General features: G+C 36.3%; 1 protein-coding gene across 4 annotated transcripts in view; it reads left to right on the forward strand.

Moving 5' to 3' along the window:
- The window catches only part of MEP-1 (zinc finger protein MEP-1), a 120311-nt gene that overhangs the window by 78578 nt on the left and 26037 nt on the right, over positions 1–15696 (forward strand). For all 4 annotated transcript variants that reach the window (XM_081744943.1, XM_081744941.1, XM_081744945.1 and 1 more), the window contains one exon: positions 5963–6142. In XM_081744943.1, the coding sequence (XP_081601069.1) occupies positions 5963–6142 (180 nt within the window). The remainder of the gene's footprint in view (positions 1–5962; positions 6143–15696) is intronic.

A 15696-nucleotide genomic window follows, 5' to 3' on the forward strand; every position in this document is an offset into this window, starting at 1 on the left:
GCTCCCTCTGCTTTTGGTCTTCCTTGTGAATGTCTGTGGTTTTGTGACGTACAGCTGACCAGTCGTCGTTTACATCGTATTTATTAAGTTGAAAATATTCTGTGTGGCTCGGCACTGGAGCAAGTTTACTCGCACATCAGTACATTCTGACTTTCACCCGTTGCACCAAATATTCCCATAGTTATATTTAAATCTGCCGGCTGAGATGGTCAAGCGGTCTTAAGGAATAAGGTTGGTTGTCGCAAGACCTGTCTGTCACGCGCTGAAATTTTGCTGAGGACACGTGTTCTTTCACCAATCGTTTCATTGTCTCCATATATTTGTTGTCATCTCCTTTAATCTAAAAGGCAGAGTCGTGGGAGGAAAATTCAAATATACAATACATATATTTATTTCTGAAGATTTTTCAGGGAGACAGGGTGCCTGAATGTTACAGAAACCATGTACAAATGCTTTGATCCCTTTGAACATGAACAGGATAGTAGTTATCGTATAAGATGAAAGTGACCACTGCATATTCATAATGAAAATGTTGGAGAGATGGCAATATCTGTTTACTGAGAAAATCCAAATACATTTTGGTTCATATTGATATTCACTTTTATGAGTGGGTACAAATTCTGGTACGAGAAACACTCCCACACTATCACAGAACCTACTTCAGCTTAAACCACTCTCTCCTAACATTATAGATGGAATGCTTCATTGGGGATTCAATGCACTCGTCGCACCTCCACAACACATTCCAGTCCTCTGCAGTCCAGTGTCTGTGTTCTTGAGCCACATGACGCATCCCTTTCGTTATACTCTGTTCCAGGTGTCCGTTGAATGAAATTCTGTTTGCATTGTTCTTTCAGAAGTTTGTTTGGATGACGGACTTCTGCGATTCCTCTTGGGTTTGAAAACCATTTTCTGTGAACCATTCCTGAAATTTGTAAAAGTCCCGTGTTGGGATTGTCTTTTCGATCACAGTTCTGATATGATTTTGCATTGTCATAGTGTTAAAACATTCTTTTTTAGATACGTTGTACAGTCTGTTTTGATACACTAACAGATCGGGGAACTTCCTTCACTGTGTACTCATGAGCATTTCCAAACACAACGGTCCTTTTTTTTTTTTTTTTTAATATTCTGTCTCATTTTTCCTTCGACCACTTGCATATTCATTTCAATTAACTACAATGCTCATACGTCAACAAGCATGGGTCATTGAGTATTTGTTACTAGTAAAACATCATTTATAAGGATATGCTCTTATGAATGATAGTTCTAATATTTTGGCTATTTGTGGATCAAAAGATCCAATATATTTCAATCAAAATTTTTCTTACATGCCTTATATCAGAACAACTACATAAAGTGTAGCCAAACCCAAACTATTACTATACTCAGTATGATGTGCTTATTTCGTAGAAAATACGAAAATTTGATTTAGGAGCCGTTCAAAAACTTTGTGGTCTCTTTTTGTATAAGAAAGTCTATACGTAGGAGGAAACCTGTTAAAAGGTTCTACAATATGTTTTACAAAGAAACATGCTCAAAATGGCGGGCTCAAATTTTAAAAAATAGCAAAATATCGTCTCTCTATGACGTACGGTTCCCGAGAGATGGCTCCTTAAATCTCCCAAAATCTGAAAATTTTTTGGCCAATATCTCGGGAACGGTAAGTTATAGAGAGATGATATTAGTGTTGATCAGTGCCTAAAAGGATGGTAAACATTTTAGTACCAATAGTGACCGGTGTCCACTGACCAAATCAGTGGCGAGTTGGACAGTGGCCACCGGTCACTGTTTAGTATCAAAGTGTTAACCATCCTATTAGTTATTGATCAGCACTAATATCACCTCTCTATTTCTTACGGTTCCCGAGATGTGGTTCCTTGTATCTCCCAAAATCGACATTTTTTGGCCAAAATCTCGGGAACATTAAGAGTGACGCGAAAAATTCCATCACTTTCTCAGACATTTTTGATGCTCTATCGAATGGAGGACTCAAAATTCGCAAATGACAGACAGACATTTTAAGTTCGTTGAAAATTATGTGAATGCAGGAAGTAATTACAGCTCAGTTCACTCTGAAAAATAACAGCCATTCACAGAAGAACTGTCGTCCTTTTGTATTTTCCAGTACTTTGAAAAGCTTGTATGATATTTTTCTCTAAGTAGCACTGATGTATTCAGAATTAATATGAAAGGCATACTACACGCAGAACAATACAATACCCCCAACGTGCGTATACTTTGAAAGTACGTTCTTGAATAGAATATCGGTTTTAAAATCTCGTCAAGAAAAGTTACTGTCTTTTATATCTTTCTCAGTACTTAAGCTTGAAAACTGTTTGTAAACAATTTATCTGGATTTTGTCGCCTGGTTGGTATGGAAGATGCTTCCAGTTTAGTGTGTTCAGTTAGTAAGGTGTGATTTACCTCCCCATTCTTTACACCTAAATAGCATCTCGAGGTAGCATAATCTGCAGATGCAACGCAAGATTCTTTTTAAACATCAGGATACAACGATGAGATTTTAAATTTAAAAATTTGGGAGACTTGCATTAAAGTTATCAAAGGTAACAATTTTAATTATTGAGAACATAAACTGACGAAATTTTGTAAGGTTTGTAATTATACTAATGTCCCGTTTAACCAAATTTCCGGATTAGCAGAATCGAGAAAACAAGCGCGTGTGCGACTTTTATTTAAAAACCTCAACAGTGAGTGCAGAATTTACTTGGTCTACCAGTTATTTACCAAAGAAAAAGTTCGTTGTTGCGGTACGTTGGCTGTAATTACTATCCATCCTCGCCTATTTTAACACATGTACTGTACTCTGCTGTAAAGGTGAAGGACACCTGCCAGTTCAGATTTGCATACAAATACTCATTATTGTATATATATATATATATAAAGCCTCATTCCTGTTTAATCGAATTTTCATTCAACCGAAGCACCATCAGTTCCATCAAATTCGGTTAAACGGGACTCCAATGTTACTTAAACGTTTTCAGAACCAATGGCTTAAGGGATGAGGCAGCAATTTAAACCTTCACAACTCGGCTCATTAACCTAGAGAGATGACTCGGGTGTCTCTGTCTTCAGGAAGGATTAAACTATCCAACGGTGTGCACTTAATCTACATCAAGGGTCTCGCAGTAGAAGGATAGAGGGGAAAATTTGGATACTTTTAGTTCTCTCTCCTCTTCAGCATTTGGGGAGGAGAACTCTTCCCCCAAAGAGCTACAAGGATAAAAAGTGGTATCTATAAAGACAAGTGAACATACTAACTAGTGATACCCTATGTATGGGCATTGGGCTTGCTAGGGGTGAATGCATGGGCGCCTGAAGAAAACTTTCTGGGGGGGGGCTCAAATCCCTGGTTGCTGTATTACGTTTGGTATTTTTTATTTGTATTAAGAAAATCTTTTTAAAAATTAATACATTTTCGTGACCCGGGGGAGCTCGGGCCCCACCATGTCCTCCCCTTCGGGCGCCCATGCGTGAATGGGAGGGGTATTCAATTTACCCTTTTTTCAGCGTGTATATGTTTTATAAAAGAAAAACATATTACTTGAAAATTGTGGGACTCTGGCAACACTGTTATTTGCCGTACGCCGAAAAAAAAATAGTCACATGTAGCCAGACATTCAGAACAATAATGTAAAAAATCAAAGGGTAAGACAAAACAGCAAGGGGGAAAATTTTTGGAACATCGTACCTACGAGAATCATCCTGTTGGCAACCCTAGCGACGCCCTTAATTGTGACAGAGACATGAACAATACCTCGTTGAAAAGCTTATGGGACCCAGAATCCAACAAGGTAACTTCTGTGCCTCCCGTGTCCAACCTGTAAAAGAAGAAGAAAGTTGAAATCAGGAAAAATACACTTTTTCGAAGTTTGTGGGGCTGTGGCAACACTGTTTGTCGTACGCACGGGGGGCACAGAAGTTACCTCGTTGGAATCTGTGTCCTATAAGCTCTCCACCGAGGTATGTCTTATATCCTGTGGCAATTAGGGGTGTCGCTAGGGCTGCCAACATAAGGATAGATCAAAATATTTCGAAAAATGTGTACAGGGTGATTCTGCTTGGAAACGCGTTCGGAATTTTTTCTCACTTGTTATTGAATTTTCGCCCTTCATTTTTTTCATATGATTGTACTAAATGTCTGGCGTACACATTGAAATATTTTTTCCTGCCCGCCTCTGCCAAATTTCCAAAAATAAAAAAATCTTCATCTACGGGTTTTGGCACAGGGGGGCACAAACGTTAGCTCGTTGGAATGTGTGTTTCATAAGCTTTACAACGAGGTATTGCTTTTGTGCTTGTGACAAGTGTGAGGGATACTAGGGCCCCCAACATAAAGGTCTACAATTTTCCTGAAATCCCTGTCAGTCCTCAAAAGATTAAACACTAGACTACATGGAACATTGTCGTTTCTTGATACGTATTTTCTGTAGAAAAGTAGAAATAGAATTTTGTGTTAATTACTATAAGAATTTAAGAAAATGACAGTAGAATTGAGACGTGTTGAGACTGTGAATAAATATATGTTCAGTAAGTGACAAAATGGGTAATCTCACCGCATATATTTGTCGGACTATGAAACAAATCAATCTATTTTAAGTTCCCTCTGACGTAGAGAAGGTAATTCTTTGTAGAATACTGAAAACTATTTCGTTTAGTCAGTTTATTCGTAAAGTATTTACTAAAAAGATTGGGCGATATACCCATTCAGCAGATTACTGTACTTTTATGGTGAATTGATATTCAAGTTATGAATAAAGATGACCATTAAATAAACTAGATGATAATACTGCTTGCAGCTGTAGGGAAATAGACATTTATCCAGTCGAGTTCTTAAAGAGAGCAGAAACCTGTCACGAAATGAAAAGCATTAACGACTAGAGATTGAATTATTCATACAATGAAATTGCATTCCGTGTTATATAAAATAGTAGTAGATATCACCATAATTAAATTTTTCGGTGCTTAAACTTTTTGGTAACCGGATTTTGAGGAGCCCAGTCAGCATCTCCCTAAAAATTAAGTGACCTATATTTTGTTTCTGGTTTGTCAAAAAGGAGGTGAAGTTTACGTTTATTCCTTGTATCTCGAACTGTTGGATATTTCGTGAGTGTGTTTCGTCAGTGAGTAATGCTCAGATCCTTCTAATCACTGTAAGTGGGCGGATAATTCAATTACACACCCCTCTTATCAGGTAATCAGATTTTGAGCTGTTCAGTCCTTAGTCGATCTCGTGTTTCATTTTTCTTTAGTTCGTATTACATTAGATAGCGTAGAAGAGCGTGTCAAAAAAGTTGCGTGTGTGGTCGCAGTATGGAGCGGGAGGTTAGCTTCTTTGTATTTTCCAAATGCCATGTTGTAACGGAATCAAACTTCCATTATTGTGTGGATTTAACGCTTTCTACAGCCTTTGATGAAAGCGGTACGCCAGATCCTCTATTCTCACTTTTTATTGTACTTTAATTTTTTAATGTAGTAACAACTCATCAGGTTTTGAGGTGCTTAATGGATAGTTTACTAAAAATTAGACAATTCGCTTTTATAATTTTTGTCCTTTTTACGTTATGTGGCGTATAGATACTTTTCGTATTTCTTAGGGACGCCCTTTTCCGAAACTTATCTGCTGACTCTTGCCTCACTTATTTTACATCGTTACATCAGAATTTATTTTAATGTATTTTCTAGTAAACACGAATCAGTTTCACCATAATTGAACAATAATTCATACTACAGTTTAGAAAGTCCTCTGAATTGAGGCGGTTATAAATTATCAATAATGTGTAACAATTGCATTTATTTTTAGTTGTTGATACAGTAGAATTCCAGACCCCGTTCTTCAGAGTGAAACAGCATAAGTTTTTATGGATAGAACATCTGTACGTAGAGCTCCAGTGGAAATTTTTAGTCTTCCGTATGATTGAATTGCTGTATTTCATTTCAGGTCGTTGGAAATCAGAACCAAGTTGTTCCTATGGTAGCAGGTGGCCTTTCTACAGTTCCACGGTATACTTTTGTTCCACCAGGCTCATCAAACAGTGCCATGGGAGCCGCTGGTCAGCCACCAACACCTGTGGCATTAGTACCTAACATTGCGTCAGGTTCCAATTCCATTACAATACAGGTAAAGTATCAATAAATCCTGAATTTGAGTAGGTTTAAATGATTAAAATAAAATTACATCACTTGCGACCATGCACCCCTATACTTTAACTGATCACCGAAGTCGAGAATGTTTGAACTTCTGCAACAGAGAAAATGTAGATGCTGTTATAGTTCTGTATGAAGTAGAGACTTAACGTGTACTATACTTGATTTATAGCAATATAGATCCACAATTTCCAGCAAATATACAGGGTGTTTGAAAAAGAACTCCCTAGTTTTAAGTATAAATTTAATTGGGAAATGAATGAAAGCTTATATCAATGAGTACATATCATGAAAGAGAATTCCTTCAAGTTTTGTTTAATGTTTGGTAGACTTCAACGTGGATCCATTTGTGGCCTTACACACGTCGAGACGATATTCCACTTGAAAGACTTCTTTCCTTAAAAGACTTTAGCCAATGACGGATAGTTTTTGCTGTGGGTGGTTCATCACCATACTGAGGTCTAAAATTACGTTGCACTGTTATAACTAACTCAGTTTTCACAAGCCAAATAACGCACTGCACGCCTGCCTGGAGTGAACTGAGGAAACAAGGAAAAAACAGCACTGATGCCGTCTCAAGGCTAAACAGACCTGCCAACTGCAGGGGAGCCAAACTTGGAGAGTTAATGAATCAAACACCACAAACTAGAATAGTGTATGTCGCTTTGTACAGATTCTAGGACACATTAAAACTAGGGGGTTCTTTTTCAAACACGCTGTATTAGCTGGTAATTGTGGGCACACGGAGTCAATTGTTCAAAAAGTGCCTGCAAAGCAACCTTTAAGAAATTTTCAGGGAACTTGTGATAGTGTGTATATATATATATTCATATACGTTCGTCATCAAAAAGAGGAAAATGAGCTCCATGTCTATGTGGTTAGCACACGCATCTTTGGCGCGGGAGACCCTGGTTCGATTCGCAGCGGGAGCTTATGTAGTTCTGATCCCACATGCGGGAACTGTAGGTCCACGTTTTATATAGCCTTGGCTGGAAGGAACGCTAAACTCCAATTCAACCAAAAAGAGGAAACGACTTAAGTTCCTTAGAAACTACACTTTTCTCATTAAAAATTCGTTAGCAACAGTAAAATGAGAGTGTAAAATATGGAACTATCCACAGCGTTATATTGATGAGATGCAGAGTGAACAATTGGTAGGAAAATGTTTGAGCATTGAAATTTTGAAAGACGAGCACGGGTCTCTACGTAGTGCAGATGGAAGAACAGTATATTAAACTGAAGGTTCTGTATCAATTTTGAAAGTATTAGAGTGGTTTTTATTACATTATAAATTTCGTTTTTGATTTTCGTCTCAGTGCGTCATCCTAATAGATGTCGCTAATGTGCAGGCAGGTTGCCAATTTATAAATTAATTAACCGTTCGATTGAAGCACGAAAACTGTATTGTCTCAATTTAATTATTTGAAAATTAATAATGATGGTGCTGAACATAGTAGGAAAGGGCCGTGCATTAGATTTGAGAGTTAATACTTCTGTAATCGCATGTTGGTTGCAGTATTGCCAGATCTGAAGATTAAAAAGTAGCAAGGTTATGCTCGAAAAGTAGCAGATTTGAACTATTTGTAGCACAAACACAACATGTTGGATGTCAGATGTTTGTGTTGGCAATGGTCAGGCGAGGACTGCAGTGGTGTGCTAGGGGAAACTCCATACTACTTCAGCTGCAGTAGAACTGTAATGTGCAATCAACTGGGCAGGCAGTGATAGTATAAAAGGGTGACTTCTCTGATTTTCAAGGAGACATGTTTAATTACATCAGTTTTGTGGGCTTTGAAATACACTTCACAATGTTTATATTATGTTTATTCACTATTCCTCACTACTTTTAACTCCGTTGCTAAATTCCTTAACTGGGAGCCATGAATTTTCGAAGATTTATTTTAACCCCACTTATGCATTATGTTAATATGGACAATACAGGAACACAATTATATTATCCGATGTTCATGTTTACACAGTTCCGCATAAATATTAGGTCCATGCATTAACTGAGACAGCAACATGGTCAGTGATATTGCAACAGCGCAAACTTAACGAAAGTCTAGTACTGTCAGATCTGTAGGTTAAAAAGTGCTAAAACAAGAATTGAACTAGTATCGAACATGTTGGTTCTAGTATAACCGTTGTTCATTGTGAATAGAATACTCAACAAACAGTTGTATTATATAAAACTAATAATTCGTGATTTCATATATAAAAACGAAACAGTAGCGCATTCTTAAGAGTTATAGCCTGCAGATAATTAAAAGTTGTCCAAAAAGGAAGCGTGTCGCCCAATTTGAAATTTTGGTAGCGAGGGCACTTTAAAAACACCACCCAATCCACTACTTTTAGTCGAATCTGGCAACACTGCTTGGTTGGTGAGGAAACTAAAATAATAATAAAAATGTTAAATGTAAACAGTTTTAACTTTTATTTTAACGTATAGTGTACAGCGCGCAGAAGGCTCAGGCTCAGCAACTAGTAAACATTATCCAAATTACAGCAGTATCCCACACATTGAAAATTCCAGGTATGTAAGCATATAGGGCCTACGAGTCAGCTTGTGGCACTCGTGCCTTTGGGCCAATGTATGGTCAGCACATCAATTTCCCACGCCATCCTTTCTAGACCGAACTGCTGTTACTACTTCTTCCTTTCAAATAGTTCCCCAGTTACTATCACAATACTGGATGAACGCTGCAATGCCAATACCTTCTGGTGAGTACGAACCGTCACCCATCTTTCCTCTGACCAGATCTGGCACTGGTTGACTTCGCTGGTTTCATGCAAAATGGCATTCAACTGCGGTTAGGGCGTTGACATATTTCATTTGTGGGTCAGTCCATATGAAGTGATCCAAAAAAGATTTACTTTTTAATTTTTACTTTACCAATTTTTACTTTTTATTTTTTTATATACTGTTACCACATACATAGGTAGCACTAAACGTGAAGTTTTATCTTACAATTAGATCATTCAAAAACGTTGCAAGCATCACCCTTTTCTACAATACTTTCTCGTCTTTAATTTTTTTTCTCAGCATGAAAAGCCTTAGTTGATCTCTAATACTGGAAATTACTCCCAAAGTTTAGTATCGGAATTTAACGAATTCCACATTTTAGACCTGAAGTTCATAATGAAGGGGTAAAATATAAGATTATTATTATTATTATTATTATAACTACATATGGTACTGTACTCATTACAGTTAGAGTAACAACATTGGTAAATGCTTCCTGTAATTTTTGATTCTTTAAAGTTCGAAATTTTGTAATTTTTGCAGAGTTGGAGACAAAATAAAACTCGAAGTTTTCACAGAATGTACACTCATGTCCAAAATTATTGTCGCATGTCTATAAATATGTTTTTGTAGGAATATAATTTGATAACGAATTCGCCCGGTATTTTTTATAATGTTAGTATGTGTATAATCGGCAGAGACATGTACTATGTGGCAAATTTCATGTCAAAAGAGCAATAAATAAGAACAATAAAATGAAAATAAAACTTTCTTGTCCATTTAGCAACATTTTGTTTTACTCATTTTAATTTTCGTATTTACAATTCTTTTCCTATGAAATTTACCACAAATATACATTTTCCGACTATACACATAGTATCAGTATTAAAAGTAACCTTCAAAATTATTACCAAATTATATTCTCACAAGAAGACAATTATAGATATTCGAGGTAAAATATGAGGGTTGTTGTATGTCATGGTAACTTTTTTACGAAAATGGAGACGAAGCATGACATCTGAAATATGCAAATGGAAGGTTAGTACATACGTAAGCATTACATGTAGCAAATTGAAGAAACATATATATCAGACATATATACCCATCAAGATATAGCAAGAGAGAGAGGGGTATAATGAATCGTTCGTTTCATGTGTGTTTTACCACGAATTACAGCTATCCATGTGTGCAGAAACTTCTCGCGCGATGGATGTTAGAAGTATCAGAACGTAATTGTAATATTGTAGTTCGAAGTAAAACACATTAATCCTGCGATTCATTGTACTCATTTTTGTTGTGCTATATCCTGACGGGGATATGAATGTTCATATAGCTTCCTACATATAACGTTTACCTGTTAACTTTTCGTTTGCATATATCAGAACTTCTTGTTTAAAACGAGGGGGGGGGGCATGACTTCCGCGGTAACCCTTTGATATATATATATATATATATATATATATATATATATACCACCCCTGTTGTGCACCCTACAAAAGGCGTATGCGAGCTTTTTCATAGGAAAACTGAGTATGCGCCCATATCTGCTTTAGTCTTCAAGGTATTTGCCTCGCATCCTTTCAGAAGTTGCATCGGCGATAGAGCTACATTCCTAGAGACACTAGAATGCAGTATTTCGATTTTTTACTAGATGCGTAGAAATTAGTACCCAGACTGGTCATTTGCAATATGATGAACTTTAACAAACTAAGACACTAAACAAACAAACAAGCATATTGTGTGTAAAATGTGTATAGTGACCAAATTCCTAGTCGTATAGAATTTGGTACAAAAATATTAAAATTATGCTTGTGATGTAGTATAATTAGATAATTTTCATTCCATCAAATTTCCAACAAAACTCCTAATCCTAATAATAACTATGCTCCAGACGTAACGACTACATTCTTGTGAGGCTACTTAAAAATGTAAAGTTTTGAAAATAGGTCCCACTAGTTTTGGTTGTTTTCAGATATTCGGTTCACCCGTGTTGGAAGTATGGAAAACAGTGTAAGTGAACATATTTCGTGAATGTTTTCAGAATGATAATACACTTAGCAAGTGTAATTTTATTTCAGCTATAATCTTGTCGTTTAGTTATAAAATGTCAACATGTTAGAACTATGCTTTAATTTTATTTCCCTAATGATAATTATTGATCAATAATCAGTAATGATCCAAAACCTAGTACCGGTCCATTTATTATAAATAGCACAAAACTTCATTTTTAAAGATGCACATTTATAAATATTTCTAGTTAATCTATAAGCAAAGTCAGAACGATACTTCCATAATCCATATAGTATACGTGTTCTTTCCTAAACAAAATACTTTAAGAAGTTTTAAGTACTTTTTGCTTCTTTCAGTGCAATTTTTCAATCGAGTTTTTTATATATATATATATATATATATATATATATATATATATATATATATATATATATATATATATATATATATATATATATATATATATATAACCTCGACAGTGTAATTATAGACGTTTAGAAAAACTGCACTATTGGTATGTACACTTCTAGTCACACGAATAGAATATTCTCTCCCATTAAACATTACATATGTCTTTATTAAGAGGCCTGATCACTGCGAAATTAAAATACCCTAATTTTACAGTAATCATGTGATAGCTTCAAATAGATAAAAGATAATCGAAATGTGGAATAAGAGCGCGCTAGGCAATATTATTTTGCATGACATACCGTTATCACGATTTACCTAGTAGCTTTCCGTTTGCAGCCATGTACGAACGCAAAAATAAATGCCGATTTTCTAAACGGCTTGAAATCGAAAGGAAATAAGTGAGTCGCGGTAACCGTATCTTACATAAAATAATATTGTCTAGGGAGCTCTTGTTCTACTTTCCAATTATGTTTAATGTGTTTGAAGATATCACATATTTACTGTAAAATTAGCAGTATTTTAATTTCGCTTTGATGGGGCCTCTTAATATTCGAAATACGTTACACAACCTAACAGCTGTGCTTTATAGTAATAATGACAGATTTGAAACGCACTACGGACCAGGACAAAATAGGAACTATATGAGGGAACTATTTTGCATATTTATTTCTCCGCTCCTCTCCTGAGGCGACGGTTCGCTGAATGTGCGTAACTCGTACATTTTCTGAATTTTTGTTTCATTCTAAATATCCTCCTATCTTAATGTTAGGTCCTAAGCACCACAATTTGAAACTAACTATGAAATGTGCATTTTTGTAAATCAAAAATCAAACCGGTAGCAAGTTTTACCTTGCAGAATGGATTTGGTAACGAAAAGGTTATAAAGAACATGTTTCTATACAGTACGGCGGCTACGTCTCTGTCTCGGACAGTTCTGCACCTGGACAAAACAGTGTTGCCAATTTATCGTAGGTTTAACCGCACACACTAAGAATAAACAGAAAAAGCAAGCAAATACAACCGAAATGAATTGCTTTATAAATGCTGAATTTTCGTGGGTTTTCAAACTTCCCGTGTAAGAAAAAAAAAAGCCAGAATTAAATATAACAAAGTAATCGAATAAACTGACTTATCTTCCCTGCTTACATGTATTCGTCACTATCGGTAGTTTCAACTCCACAATCTTGAAACAATTCGTCAGAGTTAACTGCCTCAGTTTCTTCTTCATCGTCGCTATCACCTAATATTATGATTATTAAATCTTCTACGTTTTTTTCGAAGACATCTTCAGCTTCCCAAACTTGCTGCATAATTTTTCACGTATGCTCAACGGCGTTTTCAAATTATTCGGGGACACTTTCTCCATCGCCCCTAATTACCAAATTTTTCACGTCACTTATAGGAAATGTTTTATTATGCTCACCCACATAACCCTTAACTTGAGCCCAAATTAAATTAATTGGGTTAAAATGGCAATGATATGATGGAAGTCGAAAAACTGTATGCCCGTGAGACTCAGCAATTGCATCGATTTTATCTAATGGCTGTCTTGGCTTATAGATTTTTATTAATGTCATAATTTCGGCTTTTTTCATATCTGGTGATACTCCAGGAACAGTATTTCTTTCACTCCACCTTATCATGTCCTCCTTTTTGCTATTCCTATTTGAAGGTTTATTCGTTCGAACGGAATGATAAGCCGCGTTATCAAGCACGATTACGGAATTCTTGTTAATATTTGGAAGTAGACTATTAACAAACCAGACTTTGAAAGTTGTGAAATTCATGTCCTCGTGATAATCACGAATGCACTTTGATTTAAAAAGCAACATTGCCTCAGGTACGAATCCGCGAACAGTCCCGGCATGAAGCAAAATAAGTCCCACTTGCCTTGCCAATAGGTGTCTTCATTATCCTTTCGGATGTATCGTCTGTCCACGGACTACTTCTCTTGTGTCCTGCATTCACTCATGTTTCGTCCAGCCATACTAAGTTTTCCGGGTTCATTTTCATCATCACTCTCAAAAATTTGCAATGAGCCGCAACAATATCGCTTCTTTCCATAAAAACTTTTCTTACAGAGAATTTCTTCCACCTAAACCCAATTTGCCTTAACACTCAAGCTTGTTTTCCCTCCCTCGAAAAGCCCTACTTCTTTCAAGGACTTGAGAAGCTTACCACGAGTCGGGGATTCTTTCCTTATATAATATTGATAAATTGCCTTATTGCGTCATCCTGAAAACGATCTAGAGACGTTTTAACATTGGGGCGATTTATTTTTTTGCCTGGAGTAACCAAAACTGCAGAAGGAGAATTAAGTTCTTCGGGACATTTTTCTTTTGTTATGTTCTTAACAATGGACTTTCCCACACGCAGGGCGTCAGCCACTCTGTCCACCACCCTGGTCACAGGAAGAAGAGGGCCACCATTATAGCGCACTTTCTCGAAATATTCACGAAGTCTGTGTATCAATTCTCGGCTTTGCCCTTTATACGCTCCTATTTCCTTTGGCTTCGATTCTGAAGAACTAGCCATTGTCACCAACTAATTACAGCAATATTCTTAACAGCACACACAAAAAGAAAAGAAAAAAATAATCTTAAAGCACTTTCCATTCAACAATGCACAAACAAAAGGAAGAACGCGGAGCAGCAACATCGTCTGGTTTCCATGCCAGTGCGGTGACAGTTCGGTCACTCACTGGACCTTATGGGAGTATGTCAGTGTAGTATCAACCCTCGCTTTCTTTTTCGCATAGCTGTCAGAGCCAGAGATATAGCGGCGGTACTATAGTTAAAAATAAAGTCTTGATTGAGATGTGTTCGATGGCCAACTACACTCTTCATGTTATGAATGAAATTAAGAGAAATTACTAATTACACCCGCTTCATCTATAATTGCAGGAGACCACATGTAGGCATCACTGCTTTAAAATTGGCCCATTATAAAAAATAATGAAAAAAATGCAAACCGAACATGTTGTGTATAAAAGATATTATTCTTCTGATACGGAGTTGACAGAGATCGTTACAACATTGGAGTAAATATAACCACTTAACACAAAAATAGTTTAGATAACTATTGTTTGTAAAACAACGCGTGTATATTAATTCCGAACCGTTTACAAAATTAAGCACAAAGCGTCGAGAAATAAATTTCCAAGGATAAATTCGTTCAGATACAAATAAAATGAGAAACAAAAGATACAAAAATACATCATTTTAACTTGCAGGGTTAGTATTTTGTGTCGTCACAGCACTACTATTTAATTCCGTAGTGTGAATCTTAGGCTTTCAGCCACACTATTTTTTTTTAATAAAAAAATACCGTTACAAGTGAAAAGAGAAGTAATCTTTTTTGTTCTTCAGATGTTGATTCACCTCTGGTGCCTGGGGTCCCGGGTTCGGTCCCAGCCCCCGCCAAGTGAACTTTGTGGTGGACAAACACCGTGTGCGTGGGTTTTCTCGGGGTTCTCCCGTTTCCTTCCACTTTCTTCATTCCGCCATATTATTCATTCCTCATCCTCACCGTCTCCTTTAGCCTAACCGGCATAACCGTGGGACGTAAAACTCAAAAGATTTCATTTTTCAGATTTTGATTAACAAGAATTTTAGGAATGATCAAAAAAAAAAAAAAATGCGGTTTTGGCCAATAATAAGTGTTTGGATCAGGGGTTACAAACTTTTTGAAGGTCCTCTAAATCCACTTTTCTTATTTTCTACGAAATAAGCACATCATTACTGAGCTAAGTGATAGTTTGGGTTTGCCTACACTATATGTAGTTCTCCAAATATAAGGCATACAAGAAAATTTTTCATTGAAATATATTGGATCCTTTGATCAAAAGCAAAACTAAAAAAAAATATTTCAGCTGAATATAAGGTTAAAAGACCTCAGCATGTACTTCAGCCCAATTCGTTCCTTATATAAATATTAAGATAAATATACGATCACTTACCAATTATATAGTAGTAATAGCTGATTGTAGATGTGCTTCTGTCTCAAATTTTGAAACAAAAGATAAATTTGTACACTTCTAGAGCTCGAACCATACAACAAAACATTTACTTCCAGCAACAATATATTCTACTTTCTCAGCAGACTACCTTTTCTTAGAAATACAGTCGTCTTGTTCACCTCAATCATAGATTGGGGGCAACATGGAAATTTTAAAACTTTTCTCTCTCTTGGGAGAGCTGTTTTATACTTTGATAAGGGCTTTTCTTCGTAAATACATCTAGATAATCTATTCTTGATCTTCCTCTGCCTTTCCCTCTATCAGCATGATGATCCAATCGGTGTGCCGAATAAGATGGCCAAGCATGTTCTTTCTTCTTTTTCCTATTATCTTCATGATCCGTCGT

Source organism: Thermobia domestica, chromosome 17 (assembly GCF_964235325.1).
Source record: "Thermobia domestica chromosome 17, izTheDome1.hap1.1, whole genome shotgun sequence".
NCBI lineage: Eukaryota > Metazoa > Arthropoda > Insecta > Zygentoma > Lepismatidae > Thermobia > Thermobia domestica.